Source organism: Haliotis cracherodii, unplaced genomic scaffold, assembly GCF_022045235.1.
Source record: "Haliotis cracherodii isolate W230 unplaced genomic scaffold, xgHalCrac1.p SCAF_7, whole genome shotgun sequence".
Classification (NCBI taxonomy): Eukaryota; Metazoa; Mollusca; class Gastropoda; order Lepetellida; family Haliotidae; genus Haliotis; species Haliotis cracherodii.
The window spans coordinates 63,264,140-63,280,145 of NW_027266330.1; the positions used below are offsets into that span (position 1 = coordinate 63,264,140).

General features: G+C 42.2%; 1 protein-coding gene across 3 annotated transcripts in view; it reads right to left on the minus strand.

Annotated features, from left to right (window-relative positions):
- LOC139448173 (TSC22 domain family protein 3-like) overlaps positions 1-16,006 on the minus strand; it is a 78,400-nt gene that overhangs the window by 27,999 nt on the left and 34,395 nt on the right. Inside the window, exon 1 of one of the 3 annotated variants that reach the window (XM_071229695.1) lies at positions 5,108-5,555. The exons of the other annotated variants lie outside the window; for them this stretch is intronic. Within the exon in view, the coding sequence (XP_071085796.1) occupies positions 5,108-5,295 (188 nt within the window). The 5' untranslated portion in view covers positions 5,296-5,555. Of the gene's footprint in view, positions 1-5,107; positions 5,556-16,006 lie in introns of those variants that run through there. 3 annotated transcript variants of the gene reach the window in all.

Sequence of the window (16,006 nt, forward strand, 5' to 3'; positions counted from 1 at the left end):
CCATAAAAACATCAAAGGAGGAATGTGGCCAAGACTACATCAACATGTGCGAAGACCAGGCTTCGCTTGTGGTCCTGTCATGGACAATATCCCGGAGAATGCAAAGGGATTGTTCATAAAGATTTGTCACTGAAACATCCAATCTAAGATTACAGGTCACATTTTGATTGTTATGGTAAAATTGTGAAATACATTACAGGTGGTGACCGAGGGGTCACTGATCGGCCACGGGGCCACGTTTGTAACCACAAACAAGTCATGGCCTTGACCTTGGGTAAATACTGGCGTACATCTGCAAACAGCGAAGACCCGCCGTCAACAGCAGAGCAGGGCACTTTCAGTGTTATCAGCTTACAGTGATAAGTAAACACTGCCACGCTCCTGTCGTGAGACTGTGGTCGAGGTAAACAACCACCATGCTACTACTACACATCTGTTCCGCGGGTCGCGGGTCACCTGCCACACAAGGACACTTCACACTTACACCGGGACAGGGCGGACTTCACACCAAGGGGTCATTTCAGGTCAGGCAGGTGGGGGGAGGAGCTTGACAAACCAGATCACCCTGCCTGTCACATGGCTTCAGATGGCTGCACGATAAGATAAGATAATCTGTTGTGTATAGATACACTTGGGGCTGGGTACAGTTAGACATTCATTATGGTCATGTTTGTTTGTTTGTTTGCTGGTTGCTTCAAGCCACACTCAGCAATATTCCAGCTATATGAAGGCGATCTGTAAATAATTGAGTCTGGACCAGACAATCCACTGATTGACATCATGAGCATGGATCCACACTATTGGGATACATGCATGAACCAAGTCAGCGAGCATACCACCTGATCCCATTAGTCTCCTCTTACGATAAGCATGGGTTGCTGAAGACCAATTCTACCCCGGATCTTCAATGAGTGTTCGAAATTTAGGGGATCCATGGGGTCTTTGAGACTTGCTTCCATACAATTTGAATCTAGGGACCCCTGAATACCACAAAACCAATTTTCATTGTAGTTGGATTTTTGGAGCCAGCAGTGAATGGGTACTGTTAATCATCTAGAGCCTTTAGAGGCAACTTGGGGTGTATACTCCCGAGGGAGCAGAGAAAGGTGATCCATTGACCGGGGTAATAATGTAGCGCCCTAAGGATGCTTTAGGGTGATGATTTGGTGCATCATAAATATGTTGATTATGATTATGAGTGAGTGAGTATGGTTTTACGCTGCTTTTAGCAATATTCCAGCAATATCACGGTGGGGGACACCAGAAATGGGCTTCACACATTGTACCCATGTCGGGAATCGCACCCGGGTCTTCGGTGTGACGAGCGAACGCTTTAACCACTAGACTACCCCACCGCCCATATGATTATGATTATGATTACGATTATGATTATGATTACTATTATTACAAAGAGGTCAGCAGCTCTAATCTCCCAGAAATCTCAATGGTTACAATAATTTCTGGGTTAATATTTTTCCAGTTATCAAATCCAACTATTCTGATATTCACAACCATGACTGTATTGTAAATTGACTTCATCATAAATTTACTGCATATTATGCTCATCAGAGCTTGTAAAATGTCCCTATTAGAGTCTCACAGTCTAATGAAGATTTCTCCTTATCGTTACAACGGATTCCATGACATCAGAAGAAGTCACATCTATAATTATATATCTCACACGCCCACACTACATCTACAATTTGTCCCTGTGATGGAATCAAACCATTATTCCCCGTTGTTTGGATAATTACACCATGTCGTCCCATTACAATATATAGCATGATGCTCATCACAATGGCATGGTAATTAAGACGGCAGCACACCTGTAATTATTCACCTGGAAATGTAATTAAAATGTAATTTACATCTGTAACATTTTTACCTGTTAGTCATACAAATACCTACATCCCTTTTGAATATGAATTTCCGACACATGTTTTACATACACTGTCAGACATGTTAATTCCTGTATGAGTGAGTAATTAACATGCCGCCAGTGGATATAGGGGATACAGGATACCATCGCAAAACACAAGGGGAAAAGAATCTTCATTTTTCAATAACCTTACTAACTGACTTAAAGTTTTGTAGCAATTCTAGTAATAAAAACATTCATCCAATCATATCTACATTTGTGCTGGATTGAAAATGTATCTAGAAATTCCTGATTTTAGCCACAAGTGTTGTTTAATCTGCCTGGGAAGGTTATAAACTGACAAGGGTCGCAACACTTCCTCATTCTGGAACAATAAACTTCACTTGTTTGACATGATGAAATTCTAATGTATCAAATTCAGATGTAAAACTGTCTGGTTTGTTGCGTCTTGTGTAATACATGCAGTGACTCAAATAATACCTGTTACTGTGTCCGCATTCCCTGCATATGTCATCGCTATGGAAACACTTTTGAAATGTCCTGCATCATATTGAGCAGATTTTCACGTGACTACAGGCTGTTCTTTCCTAATTTATTTGACTCAGGAAAGTTTTACAAGTCACAGGGTGATTATTCAGATTATTCAATCTGTAACAATATATATAAATATGTATTAATTTGTACGGTGCACTGCAGAACAGCGTTAGTGAGCTGGGCGAGTTGGTTTGTTGTTTAACGCTACACTCAGCAATATTCCAGCTATATGACGGCGGTCTGTAAATAATCGAGTCTAGACCAGACAATCCAGTGATTAATATCATGAGCATCGATCCACGCAATTGGGATCGATGACATGCATCAACCAAGTCAGCGAGCCTGACCACCCGATCCCGTTTCGCCTTTTACGACAAGCAGAGTCACCTTTTACGGCAAGCATGGGTTGCTGAAGACCTATACTACCCCGGAAGTTGGGTTAGTGAGTGAGTTGCCACTTTCCAGCAATATATGGGGACACTGACTTCATGGATTGCAGGGAATTGAACCCTTGCCTACGCCCTGAAAAGCAAATGCTTTAACCACCAGGCTACTCCACCATATATGCATACAGGTGTCAACTTCTGCCAGTATGGGAGGTAACTCTATTAGTTTCTGTTCTATTAATAGCATATTGTGATGTTTCAAGTACTGTGTGTACCTAAGTATCAATAATATTGTAGGTATTGGTGAATCGGTACAACCCTAATATTCACTAGTCCGCAAAAATTATCTGCCACAGTGTGGTCAACCTAAAGGTAAAAGGGGTTGTCCACAAGGAAATGTCACATGTCCTTACATTTTACTACAGTGAGTGAGTGAGTGAGTGAGTATGGTTTTACGCCCCTTTCAGCAATATTCAGCAATATCACGGCAAGGGACACCAGAAATGGGCTTCACACATAGTACCCATGATGGGAATCACCCTGTCTTCGGCATGACGAGCTACCTGACCGCCCTTTTAACTACACAGACAAGGGGACTTCTGTTAATTGTAAACACTGCAAACTAGAGAAACTCCTTGTGTGGATGAATCACAAGTTAGTCTGTTATGTCAGGACAGAACCAGACACAAGACTCAACATAACCAGTCTGTCAGTAAATCACAGCGCTGTGTGCTGCTCATGTCTCGGAGGTGTGATGAGAATACAATGAGGATTTCAAAACTAAAACTAAAGCAAATGTATGGTGAGATACCTGTCGACCTGTCTGTCTGCCTACCTGGCAGGTGTGTTAGCTGTCAAGGGATCGTCAGCTGATGGAGCCACTGTGCTAACTATTAAGATCATAGCATCTTTTACCTATTTTGAGAGTGAGTGAGCGAGTTGATGAGTATGGTTTTACGCCGCTTTAAGCAATATTCCAGCAATATCACGGCGGGGGACACCAGATATGGGCTTCACACATTGTACCCATGTCGGGAATCAAACCTGGGTCTTAGTGGCGTGATGAGCAAATGCTTTAACCACCAGGCTACCGAACCTATTTTGTGACCATGTTGGTGTCACCTATCATCATCATCATCATCATCATCATCATCACCACAAAGTTGCCTATGTCACGAGATTGTGGTCACTGTGCTACCTGTCTCGAGATTGTGGTCACTGTGCTACCTGTCTCCAGATTGTGGTCATTGTGCTACCTGTCTCAAGATTGTGGTCATTGTGCTACCTGTCTCGAGATCGTGGTCATTGTGCTACCTGTCTCGAGATAGTGGTCACTGTGCTACCTGTCTCGAGATCGTGGTCACTGTGCTACCTGTCTCGAGATTGTGGTCATTGTGCTACCTGTCTCGAGATCGTGGTCATTGTGCTAACTATCCTCAAATGGTCATCACTGTCAGGGTACCAAGCACCTGCTTTGTAGCCTTTGATCTGACAACAATACAGGGCTGACCCATCGGGTGACATTCCCTATTCAACACCATGACATGCTTCTTTAACCGGACACACCTTTCTATGACTGACAACTGATGCTGGACCTGGACTTTGATCTCAACAGAAAAGGGCTGAAATTGGTGATCTTATTTTCAATTGCTTGTTCCCTTCTTTGTTGTCAATAACAATGGTGACAGCCCTTCTACCTTGTTCTCCAAGGTACGTGGTATTGCCTGCTAGCTTAAGGCCGATTCTGAATAGACTTAATTTTGTCAACAATGCAACATATCTGCCTCTTTAATGGAAACATACCAGCTAGTTCATGTCCTTTAGTGTTGCCCCAAAAGAGTCTCTCTACACAAAATATCTTTTCTAACTTACGAAATATATGTTATTTTCCAAACCATACACAATTAGCTGTCACTGATTTTGTTTGGCACATTTTAAAAAAATTCAATAACTTTGAATGCATTTCCTGGCTGGTGGCCAACACAATTCAACAGGCACACTCCTTCCTGGCGCCGATTCTAGTTTCCTGGTTACCTAAATCCAAATAACAACCAACAGTATAGGGGGATGCTTCTACAAGCAAGTGGTCGATGGTGACTGGCATCACAGCAAACACATCTCCCTCTCCCCTGATACACTCCAGGTATCCTGGTACACCAGCCTCACAGCACATCAATATTATGATAAGCTCCATTGATCCCCGTACCACATCATGCAGAGACGAGTAGCCACATAACAGTGCAAGTCTTCCGCTCCACCCCTGCAAGAAAAGAGTATTGATACAAGCACTACCCCCCACCTCCCTTACCCATAGGACTTGAGGTAGGAGAATGCTGCCACCAGAAAACTGTCCGGAAATTTCCGATCCGGCGAATGGAACGAGGGAAACTGTTCAACCATGTCCGCCGATTTTTCCATCGTTCTGATAATCACAGCGGCGGCACTCATTGAGACGGCCAAGTTCTCCTTCCTTACCTGGCACATAAGTTCCGGCATGAAGACGCCGACGTATGACTCCACCGTGGCAGGAATAATAGCAAGGCACCAAGACCTGCACCGGATTGTCTGTTTATAACACACACAACAAACCAGCGTGACACACACTTTACTCCCACGACCACTTGCTAGCTGGGCTGGCCACCAGTCAGCAGTACAGGCACATCTGCTGGTAATGGTAGGTATATCTGTCTTCCAGCCTTCAGATGGCACTCTCTCTCTCTCTCACACACAGCATTCAGACTCTCATCTCAGCTGATCACCACTTTCACGCATGGAGGACAGCCAATCAGCATCCAGCAGGCCTGGTCGCCTCATTACTATTCATGAAGCCCGCAATAACAAACCCAGTGTTGTTACTGCTGGCTCGGCACGACTAGACTCAGAGCCATGACGACATCTAGTTCATGGAGTTAGGATCGATACAAAATAAGACTCAATTCAATTTCTATTTCTGGCAGGTGTTACCTGGCTGTATGTTATTTAGAATGTATACCACAGCCTTTTATATGTTATCAATACATGTCAAGCACACAACCAATGGCATAGTACTACCTGCATACATGCCACCATGTATTCATACTGGTTGCCTTAGAAGACTTGAAGCAATAACTACAACGTGCCACAATACATCTGGCTAACATTCACGCTGTCAACAACAACTCTGTATACAGGAAAGGCCACTGCAGTGTGTAGGGATTAGCCGAGATGTCAGTGACCCCTCCATCGTGTATTAAACTCCCTAAATACCACAGCTCCATATTCTGATGTCCAGGCTATGGGGTTTGTTGGGATTGTGTCAAATACTGCTGCTTGTAAACAAGGTCTTTAAGTCAGTGTTTTGAATTCTCAGTGCAAAAGAATTGCATCTACAGCTACATATGAAATCAACACCTTGCCAAAAGCATATATTTTTTTTTTAACTGTACCTTTTTCATATATGTCTTAAGGTAACATTGGTTTAACTCTATTACCACATGTAATAGAATATATGTTACTCAAAAGTACTAAAAGAAAGTTCTATTCTTCTTTATTACTATAGTTAATCTGTCATTAATATATTAACAATAGTAACATGAAAGAAACTGTGTTCTTTAACTTCTTTAACCCTGCATTCAGCAATATGCAAGCTATATGACGGCAGTCTCAAATTAATTGAGTCTGGGCCAGACAATCCAATGATTGACATCATGGCCATCGATCCATGTCATTGGGATACGATGACAGCGAGCCTGACCACCCGATCCCATTAGTCGTCTCTTAACTGCTCTTGCACGCCATATAATGATAGTCAGTCAGCAATATCAAAGTTATATCACAGCCACATGTAAATGCTCAAGTCTGGACTGGACAAATCCCCACAATCCAGGTACGAGCCAAGTCACGAAGCCTGACCACCTGATCCCCAATAGTCAAATCTACCAATTCACAATTCTACCCCTGAATCCACACCAGGTATCTCCAAGATGATCTCGCGATCAACTGTAGCATTAACCACACTCATTACCAACAGGTCCGCCTCAGTGGTCTAGAGAAAGGAGAGAGTGCCCAGAAGAAGAGGTTTGGTGGTTTGACTCACAGCCATAGCAAAAGACAACAAAAATGTTACTTGTTGTTACCTTGCCTGGTTTCTGTATTAGGGGAATATTTGTTTTTAGCAGTTCAGAGTCAGGACATTGTGTCTGAGTGTCCATGTTAAACTGCAGCATGGTATCTCAGTGAGCAAACACTATAAAACTGACATTAGTCCTGACTAGCACTAGCATATGCACGCGCACGCGCACGCACACACACACACACACACACACACACACGCTGTATCAGTGCAATTATCTTGAAAGCAGTGTTAATCCCACTTCACCCCACCTCCCTCATCTGTCCCTCTTCAGACCCTGACACAAATATATCAAATACAGCCCATGCAAGTCTATAATGTTTGGCAAGTCTAGATTACTGCAGTATCAGTACCTGAAAATGAAGAGAGTCTCTGGGCTCCCTTTTATAATATTTATATTAAGATAATTGAACAACTGTAGTTTTTTCTGTACGATATGTTCATTTCAGAGACTAGATGTTAGTCTACCCACCTCCCCACAATACCAAGAATCCTCATACAGCCAACATTAATCTATGACGATACCCTGTAGGTATATTTGATCAAAACATCAGAGACATCAGATGTAATCATAATCATTCTACAGACCAATTAGTCTAAACATACGCCAAGGGCTAACATGTGGATCGCATGAACCCTCGTCTTGGATGTGATTGGTCTCCATTCATAAAACTTCACCAACAGAGACTTAAAACATAATTGTCTCTATAAATAGAGCTTGAGTCAGGGGTGTTTCCCAATCAATACAAGCCCTGCAGGAGCTACAACCATGTATCTGCAACAAATCAAGGCCGCTTTTTTTCACCCACTGACGGACTGCCATCACCACATGCTCACATGTTCAAACTGCTAACAAATATTTTACGTAGCTCATACTTGGATATCACCCCAAACAAATGTTCAAATCTACAACGTTATTGTACAGAGTTTTTTTCTTCCGAATGGGAGTTGAAAATGTCATGTTATAATGCATTTCAGATCTTATTGTAATGTCCTCATTGCTCACAGTTGGATAAAACCATACCTAGAACCATATTCACATGACAAAGTAGACACAATTTATGAATAACAACTTCTTAAATACAGTAAAGGCAACGTTTCGGTACAGGTCCTTATACCGTTGTCCTTCCTTGACAATGGTAAAAAGGATCTATACCGAAACGTCGCTTTACAGTATTAAGAAGTTGTTGTCCATAAATTGTGTCTACTTTGTCATCCATCAACTTCTAAGTCATGCCTATCAAACACTTCATGTTCACAGAAGCTGATTTGCTTTAAAGCAATCGTTTGAGGATTATGGTAGACCATAGTTGCATCGGGTTCTGGGAAATGACCCTTGACTCATCAACCAACTGGAGCTTGTTCATCAGGCAGTGTGGTAAAGGATAGGACGATCAACCACCCTGGGTCAAACTGTTCACTTCACAGTCACAGGTCTATTTTCACTCATTTAACCCTAACAAATAAGCTCAAAGCAAACCTCCACAGCTAAACCCAGCACAGCTAACACAACATGTAGTGGTTCGGCAGGTTTTTTCTCCGAAAGAATTCTGAGTATTCGGTTATCACGGAAAGTGCGAACACCCTTTCCTTTCTTGACAATGGGGTGAGCGTACCTGTAGCGATGCAAGCAGGTAAATGTGGGCAGATTACCTAGGATAGAGGTTGAGCTTAACAATAGCCTTTCCAGGTATAGAGCATCTGCCTTACATCATGCTGCACTGTTGGACACACCTGCATAAAGCACGAGATAATTCCCGTTCTAATTGGGTCCGGTTCCTCCCACACGGCAGCCACATTTGTCAACAAAGGAGGGAGGGCACAAAGAAACACACAAACACATACAATCTCAATGTCTCGATAGGTAACCACTTTTTATCAGTCTTGCAAATCGTTTCAAATTGTTTCATATGTATAAATTTAACAAAACACCAAATGTCATTATGTGATACTAGTGGAAAAATTGATTTTAAAAATATTTTTATAAAAAAATATATCTCGGCAAGTACTTTCAAATTCAATAACAGTACATGCTGTTTTGTCCAACGTAAACACTTCTTCTCATGCCTAATAAGGACACAAATTGTGACAGATCAATGAATCCCTAGGAGGAGAGAGTGGCTTATATTCATGACATCCCACGAAAAGGCACAATCAAGTGCCCAATGAAGATCCAGGTCAGACAGAACTTGTTTTCAGCAACCCACACCTGTCGTCAAAGGGGATTTACAGGTTTGGTTGGTCAGACTCGCTGACTTGGTTGATGCATATCACCGTATCCCATTTGAGTGGATCGGTCAGTCAATGAGTAGGGTTTTACGCAATATTCCAGCAATATCACAGCGGGGGACACCAGAAATGGGCTTCACACATTGTACCCATGTCGGGAATCGAACCTGGGTCTTCGGCGTGAACGAACGCTTTAACCACTAGGCTACCCGACCGCCCCTTTTTGAGTGGATCGAAGCTCATGACATCTATCACTGAATTGTTTGGTCCAGATTGGATTCTTTACAGACTGCCGTAATCATAGATCAAACATTGCTGAGTGGTGCGGAAAACAACAAACAAATAAACTGTCCTGGAAAGTGACAAAGACACAAGCATGGTGGGGGAGCTGGGGAGGGGGAGCTGGGGAGGGGGGGCTGGGGAGGGGGAGCCTGTCCTGTCGAGGATCCTCCACGTTCCATTCATCTCCAGTATCCTGTTCTCACAGAGATGAAACAGAGCTTCACACCACAGCTTCATCACCAGAACTAACACATCAGACCCCGCTTGTATCACAGCAAGTCACCAATCCTAATCCCAAAATTACATTTCAACACAATGATGCCATTGCTGAAGATATTTGGTTATTGATGGCAAATGTTATTTCATTCATTAAAAAAACAATTGTCTCACATCTTTCCTTAAGTTTTGTCAAACACTCTGAATGGCCAAGGTTTGTAAACTAATCACACTGGGGTCAACTGGCATTTTGGTTGAGCGGGGTTATTCCCCTTTTCTGTATTTCATAAGGCAAGCATAAATAATGGAAATGTCTGATGAAAACAACTTTATTTCAATCTTAGATAATTTCTTGCATTATAGATATAAGGTATTCAATTTTTACTTTACAAATACCAGGTAATTATTGCCATTATCAACAGGACCCACATAATTTTTGTTCAAGGGTCCTAATAAGAGATGTGAAGGTTCCTGCCATACAACACAAGGTAATGTCAATTTTAAAATAATATGACGGCGGTCTGTAAATAATCGAGCCTGGGCCAAGCAATTCAGTGATTGAAATCACTAGTATCGATCCATGCAATTGAAATACAATAACGTCAGTGAAGTCAGCGAGTCTAACCACCCCGTCCACGGTCCACGTAGTCGCCTCGAACAACAAGCATGGGTTGCTGGGGATCTATATTCTCAGCCAGAATCTCCATGGGTATGAGATAATGCAGTCCTACAGACAAGAAGTACATATTCTGTGCTTATAAACAAACACAGGTTATCACTGGAAGAGTGAGATGCGGTTACAGCACGTCTCCCACGTTCATCACTTACTGAAACAAGCCAGGTACGAGAAGTAAGGAAATCTGGGACGTACACAGGGATACATCTAGACCTGCTCCTCCGAGGCTGGTAGTCGGACCCAGGACTACAGCGACTGTCAGTAGAAAATGGGAATTTCTTCCAATTCATGACCTAATGTGATGGCTTGGACGAGGCTTGGACGAGGCTTGGTATTTCACTGATGAAAGGACCCGGAGGATCTATTCGACTAACCCACTAACTTACACAATCCGACAAAGATGTCTTGCCCTCATGACACTGGAATAGTTTTGTTTGCTATTATCCATTGATGTCCTTTGTACCCCGTATGTATTTAAGATTGTACGTGAACTGTATTCTTTAACTTATTGCTTGTGTACTCCAAAAAGAAATATAAACAAAAAATCATTATCATCATAAACAACAACAGAAAAGGACCAATCGGAAGAGTGAGTGAGTGAGTGAGTATGGTTTTACGCCGCTTTTAGCAATATTCCAGCAATATCACGGCAGGGGACACCAGAAATGGGCTTCACACATTGTACCCATGTTGGGAATCGAACCCGGGTCTTCTGCGTGACGAGCGAACGCTTTAACCACTTGGCTACCCGACCGCCCCACCAATCGAAAGAGGCTATTATACTTAAATTGTTGCATTGAATGTAACATTAATAAACAGTGTTGAAATACTTCTGAAATTAAGAAACTAGGAACATTAAAAGCATCTAATTTTTGAACAAAATAAAAAAAAATCCAAATATTCTAAATGTCACAACTCAGTCCAACAATTTGTTTAAGACTTTAACCTTTGACACTTATTCCAGTACTTGTTCGCATGTCAGATACTGAGTTGACAACCTTCATGCCAGTGGGCTGTAATCAGTTTCAAATACTACATAAGAATTATATATAAACACAATGACTTCAGGGCACTCCCCATGAGAAGATGGCTCAATGATGACAGGTGTGATACGGCTGAGGGACACTGAAACACCTGGCTGACAGACGTCACAAACCCCCTCCTCTACCTCCAGCAGCTCCATCACCGACAACATCACCACCACCACCACCACCACCTGGCTGATGGACGTCACAAACCCCCTCCCCTACCTCCAGCAGCTCCATCACCGATAACATGACCACCACCACCTGGCTGATGGACGTCACTAACCCCCTCCCCTACCTCCAGCAGCTCCATCACCGATAACATCACCACCATAACCTGGCTGATGGACGTCACTAACCCCCTTCCCAACCTCCAGCAGCTCCATCACCGACAACATCATCAACAACAACAACAACAACAGTCTTCCTGTTACCAGGGAGTTTTTCCCGGAAAAATTAGGCTTAGACCGGTAATTAATGTGACTGTCAGTACCTGTGGACTGGCAAGTAAAGATGACGCCATTGAATTTGTCAGCCATAATCGTAGACAGCATTGTTGATGTTGAAAGAATTAAATCTAGGTAAAACTTTGGGGGGGGATTGGTAATTTTCAGAGTTGCCAGTCCACTGGGACCTGCAGTTACAAGAGCCAGTGAGAACATTGTGTTAATAGGCCGACAATGTCTGATGGAAGCACCTGAAATATCTACACCCACACTGAAGATGGCTTCATCTTGACAGCATCTGCTCCTGTCTACTTCACTGACACACTAAGCAACTCCAGTGACAATTACTAAGCAATGATATTAATTATCTCTATTTTCTGTGACATGAAGTTGAATTCCCATAAGAGGAAAACAATTATGTGTTAATATAAAAAAATTGAAATTTAATTTTCAAACATCACAACACTAAACAAGAAAATAAAACAGTTTAAGGATCTATACCGAAAGGTCGGCTTAACAGCAAATAAATAAGTTGTTATCCATAAATAGTGTCAACTTTGTCATCAGTGAACTGCTAAGTAATGCATATCAAACAATTCAAATCATGGCCAACATAAAGCCATGTCACTTCCTGGTGTCGACACACTGCGACAGCTACATTTAGTGCTGCTGGTGTTAGTCTTCCCCATACTATAACACACTCTCAGTCATGATCAAACTGAAATATCTTTATCCACACACAATAAATGCTCATTTACATAGCAATGGCCAGAGATTTTAACAGTATTCCAGTTATATCACGGCGAGTCAGCTTAATGTGGGAGGAAAGCCCCAAGTGATGCAGGTCTCGGACGTTTACCACTTCGATGAAACCCACAAGCACGGGTATGGTGCTGACAAACCTAGAAACATAATCAGGGTGAACCCGGGATTCGAACCCACAATCATAGGTTTCTGGCATGCCCAAGGGACGTAACTCTGCACAGAGATTCCAGAGCCTTAGACGACTGGGCCACCCGTGACCCCTTCATATCAAAGACGTTGAGTTGCAGCTCATTCTCATTAAAACCAGGTCTTGGTTCTCGCTTCCGCTAAACAAAGCGAACGAGGATCTGACTCAAATGAGATTGAGTTGCTGCTGTATCAACAAACTCAGGGCAAAGCTGACAATCAGGGAGACCGGCTCCAAATTTACAGTCGAGCCAAAAAGGGACTGGAAGAGTGTAAAGAAAGTTAACATCAGTGCACATGTCAGAAACAGCAGAAAGGCGGCAGAGTGTTTTCTGATATTTTCACATTTCAGTTGTAGACAGACAGTCAAAGTCAAATCTGTCAAGTTCCCAACTTTCCTGCTGAACCCATGCTGGTGCAGGCAAGGGAGGTAACTAGGCTATACATGACTGAGCTGACTGGTAATGCACACAAAACAGACGACTCTCCATCATACAAGTGGAAAAGGTCCTGTGATGGATGACAGCTTCAGATGCTAGCTACACGGTAAGCTGCCTACTGACATTGGAACGTCCTAGAGGTAGCAGCATGTCCTGGGAACGACCTACACTCCCTTTGACTGGCTGGACTTGAAGTATGTTGGAATGTCTCCAACTGAACTCAAATCAATGTTTTAAGGACATTTGAAGCTATTGTTAAATGTTTATTATCAACAATCATTATGATAAGAACTCATGATCTTGAAAGTTTCTAAATATTATGCAAGAGCAATTTTTATTTCAAGATGTTAAAGCCAAATTGAAAAATATTTACGAAAGAACTTGGCATTGAATGAGGAACTTATGCATTTTCAGCAACTGACTGAAGCGCACATAAAATCTTCACTGAAATTTGCAACCACTGTGACGACAAGTCAACAAGAGTTATGTCCCCTTACTGAAACGTAAAATGAACAGTTGTTTTTATGCCCAAGTTTCCAATATTACAAAGACAATTACTTTGGGTCATCAGCAATATTAGATATAAATGTGACCTTATTTCTATTAGCGGTCAAGTCAAACCATCTGAGATTAACACACAACAAGATGGAAAACATCCCAAATCACAGACACAACAGCTACCACTATTTCAGGTGTATCATGGACAAGTCAGCTGGATGGTCGATGCCAATCCCAGATTGGTGCAATTCATAAAATCATTTTTAAATGCCGTTAAAATAAAAAAAATACTCCAAATGTATAGTCTAACATCATGAGAAGACATTGGGAAACTTGTTGAACATACACCTGAAAAAAACATAATTAATGTTTGAAAAATGACCAAAACATTACCAGGTCATGATAAGTCAATTTTTTCTAATTCTTTACTTTTTTTCAAGGCAACCATAATGGGATTCTTAATGGTGTTTAAGTAACTATTTCACCGAAATGGTCTGGGTTGGCATCTCAGTAGGTGATGCAGGACATACATTCTGGTGGAACCCCCAAGTCTGTGCGTGGTTCCGAGAGACAAAGGAAAGTAATTGAGGCAAATATGGATTCAAATCCACACACAAAGTGTCGCTCCTGGTCCAGAGCAAATTGTGACTCCTTAACCCTTCTTTCAGAACAGCCTGTCTTTTTCTGTATGTCCACTTGAAAGCCTTGACCACTGGTGGTGTGAATGAGTGAGTAAGTAAGGTTTTATGCCGCTTTTAGCAATATTCCAGCAATATCACGCCAGGGGACACCAGAAATGGGCTTCACACATTGTACCCATGTCGGGAATCGAACCCGGGTCTTCGGCGTGACGAGCGAACGCTTTAACCACAAGGCTACCCGACCGCCCCCCACTGGTGGTGTGAATGTAATCAATGAATAATCAGTTAACTTCTCGTTATTGTGGCGAAAACCACAATCATAGATTTCTGGTGTGCCTTATGGACGCAACTCTGCACAGCAAATCACGCGCCTTAGACGACTGGGCCACCCGTGGCCCCTGTATGTCAAGGTAAAACCCTGTAGTGTTGTTCTGAGAACCATCTAGGTAAACAACTTTTTGATATGTGAATGGATCAAACTGACTAGATGAAGCTCCCCGAACAACTCAAACACAAACAGCTCACTGACCAGATGCAGCTCCCCTAACAAATCAAACACAAACAGCTCACTGACCAGTTTCAGCTCCCCTAACAAATCTAACACCAACAGCTCACTTACACACCACATTCCCCCTATTCCAGTAAAACAAATGAATTACAATAAAATGGCAATGGCAATCAACCAATCATGGAAGGGGTCAGAGGTCTTCCACACCCTTGTGTTGTTTCTATAGCGGACATGTACCAAAACTGCATGGTCATCTCACATGTTAATGGATGAGATCTACTCAAATGTCAACTCAGATTCAAATTCCTAATTGGTCATTATTGCCCAATGCAAATTAGAAAAATAGCTAATGTATCATTCCAAACGGCTGCCGTGTCAAGCCCGGATTGGATTTCTGGACAACTAGCTTCGTACAAGCTGGGTTCCATTGTCAATTGTCAATTATAACTCACTTAAAATGACTGCTTAGCATCAATTTCAATTTCAATTTCAAATCCTCAACATGATTTCTGGAACTTGACCTGAAACACGTCAACCTAGCACAGACAGAAGGAACATATTCAGTACTGCAGGCAACAGTCTGTTCACCACTAAGAGTTGTGTATCAACTCTAAAACCCACGGGCTGGATACAAAATCAATGTGAAAGACTTGCCTGTATAGCATATATATTTTATGAAAACTTCTTTCACTTTGTCAACAATGCACTTTCGTCATTCATTCAGAGTTGCCTCCCCTTGACCACGCATTTCTCCCACATCATTGATTGACAATCCATCTGTCTAAACAGTCACATCCTATAAAATTGATATAGCTGTGACAAATCCCGACCAGGAGACTGAACTAAATCCATTATGCTTGTATTAATCACCTCTTCTACTGAAGGAAAGTATTCATCATGTTCATAATGAAAACATTTCATAACAGAAAGATTGTCCCCACATGTTTTTTTCCTTCAGGACCTTGACCAACATATTTACAATAGCAAGTCTGTGAGTGCAGAGCGAAACCTACACCACGTGGTGTAGTAACTGTTGACACATCCACTCCCATGGAGGCCGCCCAGACACGTGTGTAGTATCACATGGTCACATCCTCTCACACATCGCCTGGGGTTGTTACATTGTATTCGTAATATCAAACATGTGAGGGACAGGTCGAACAACATTATCTCCCTTCACTAAA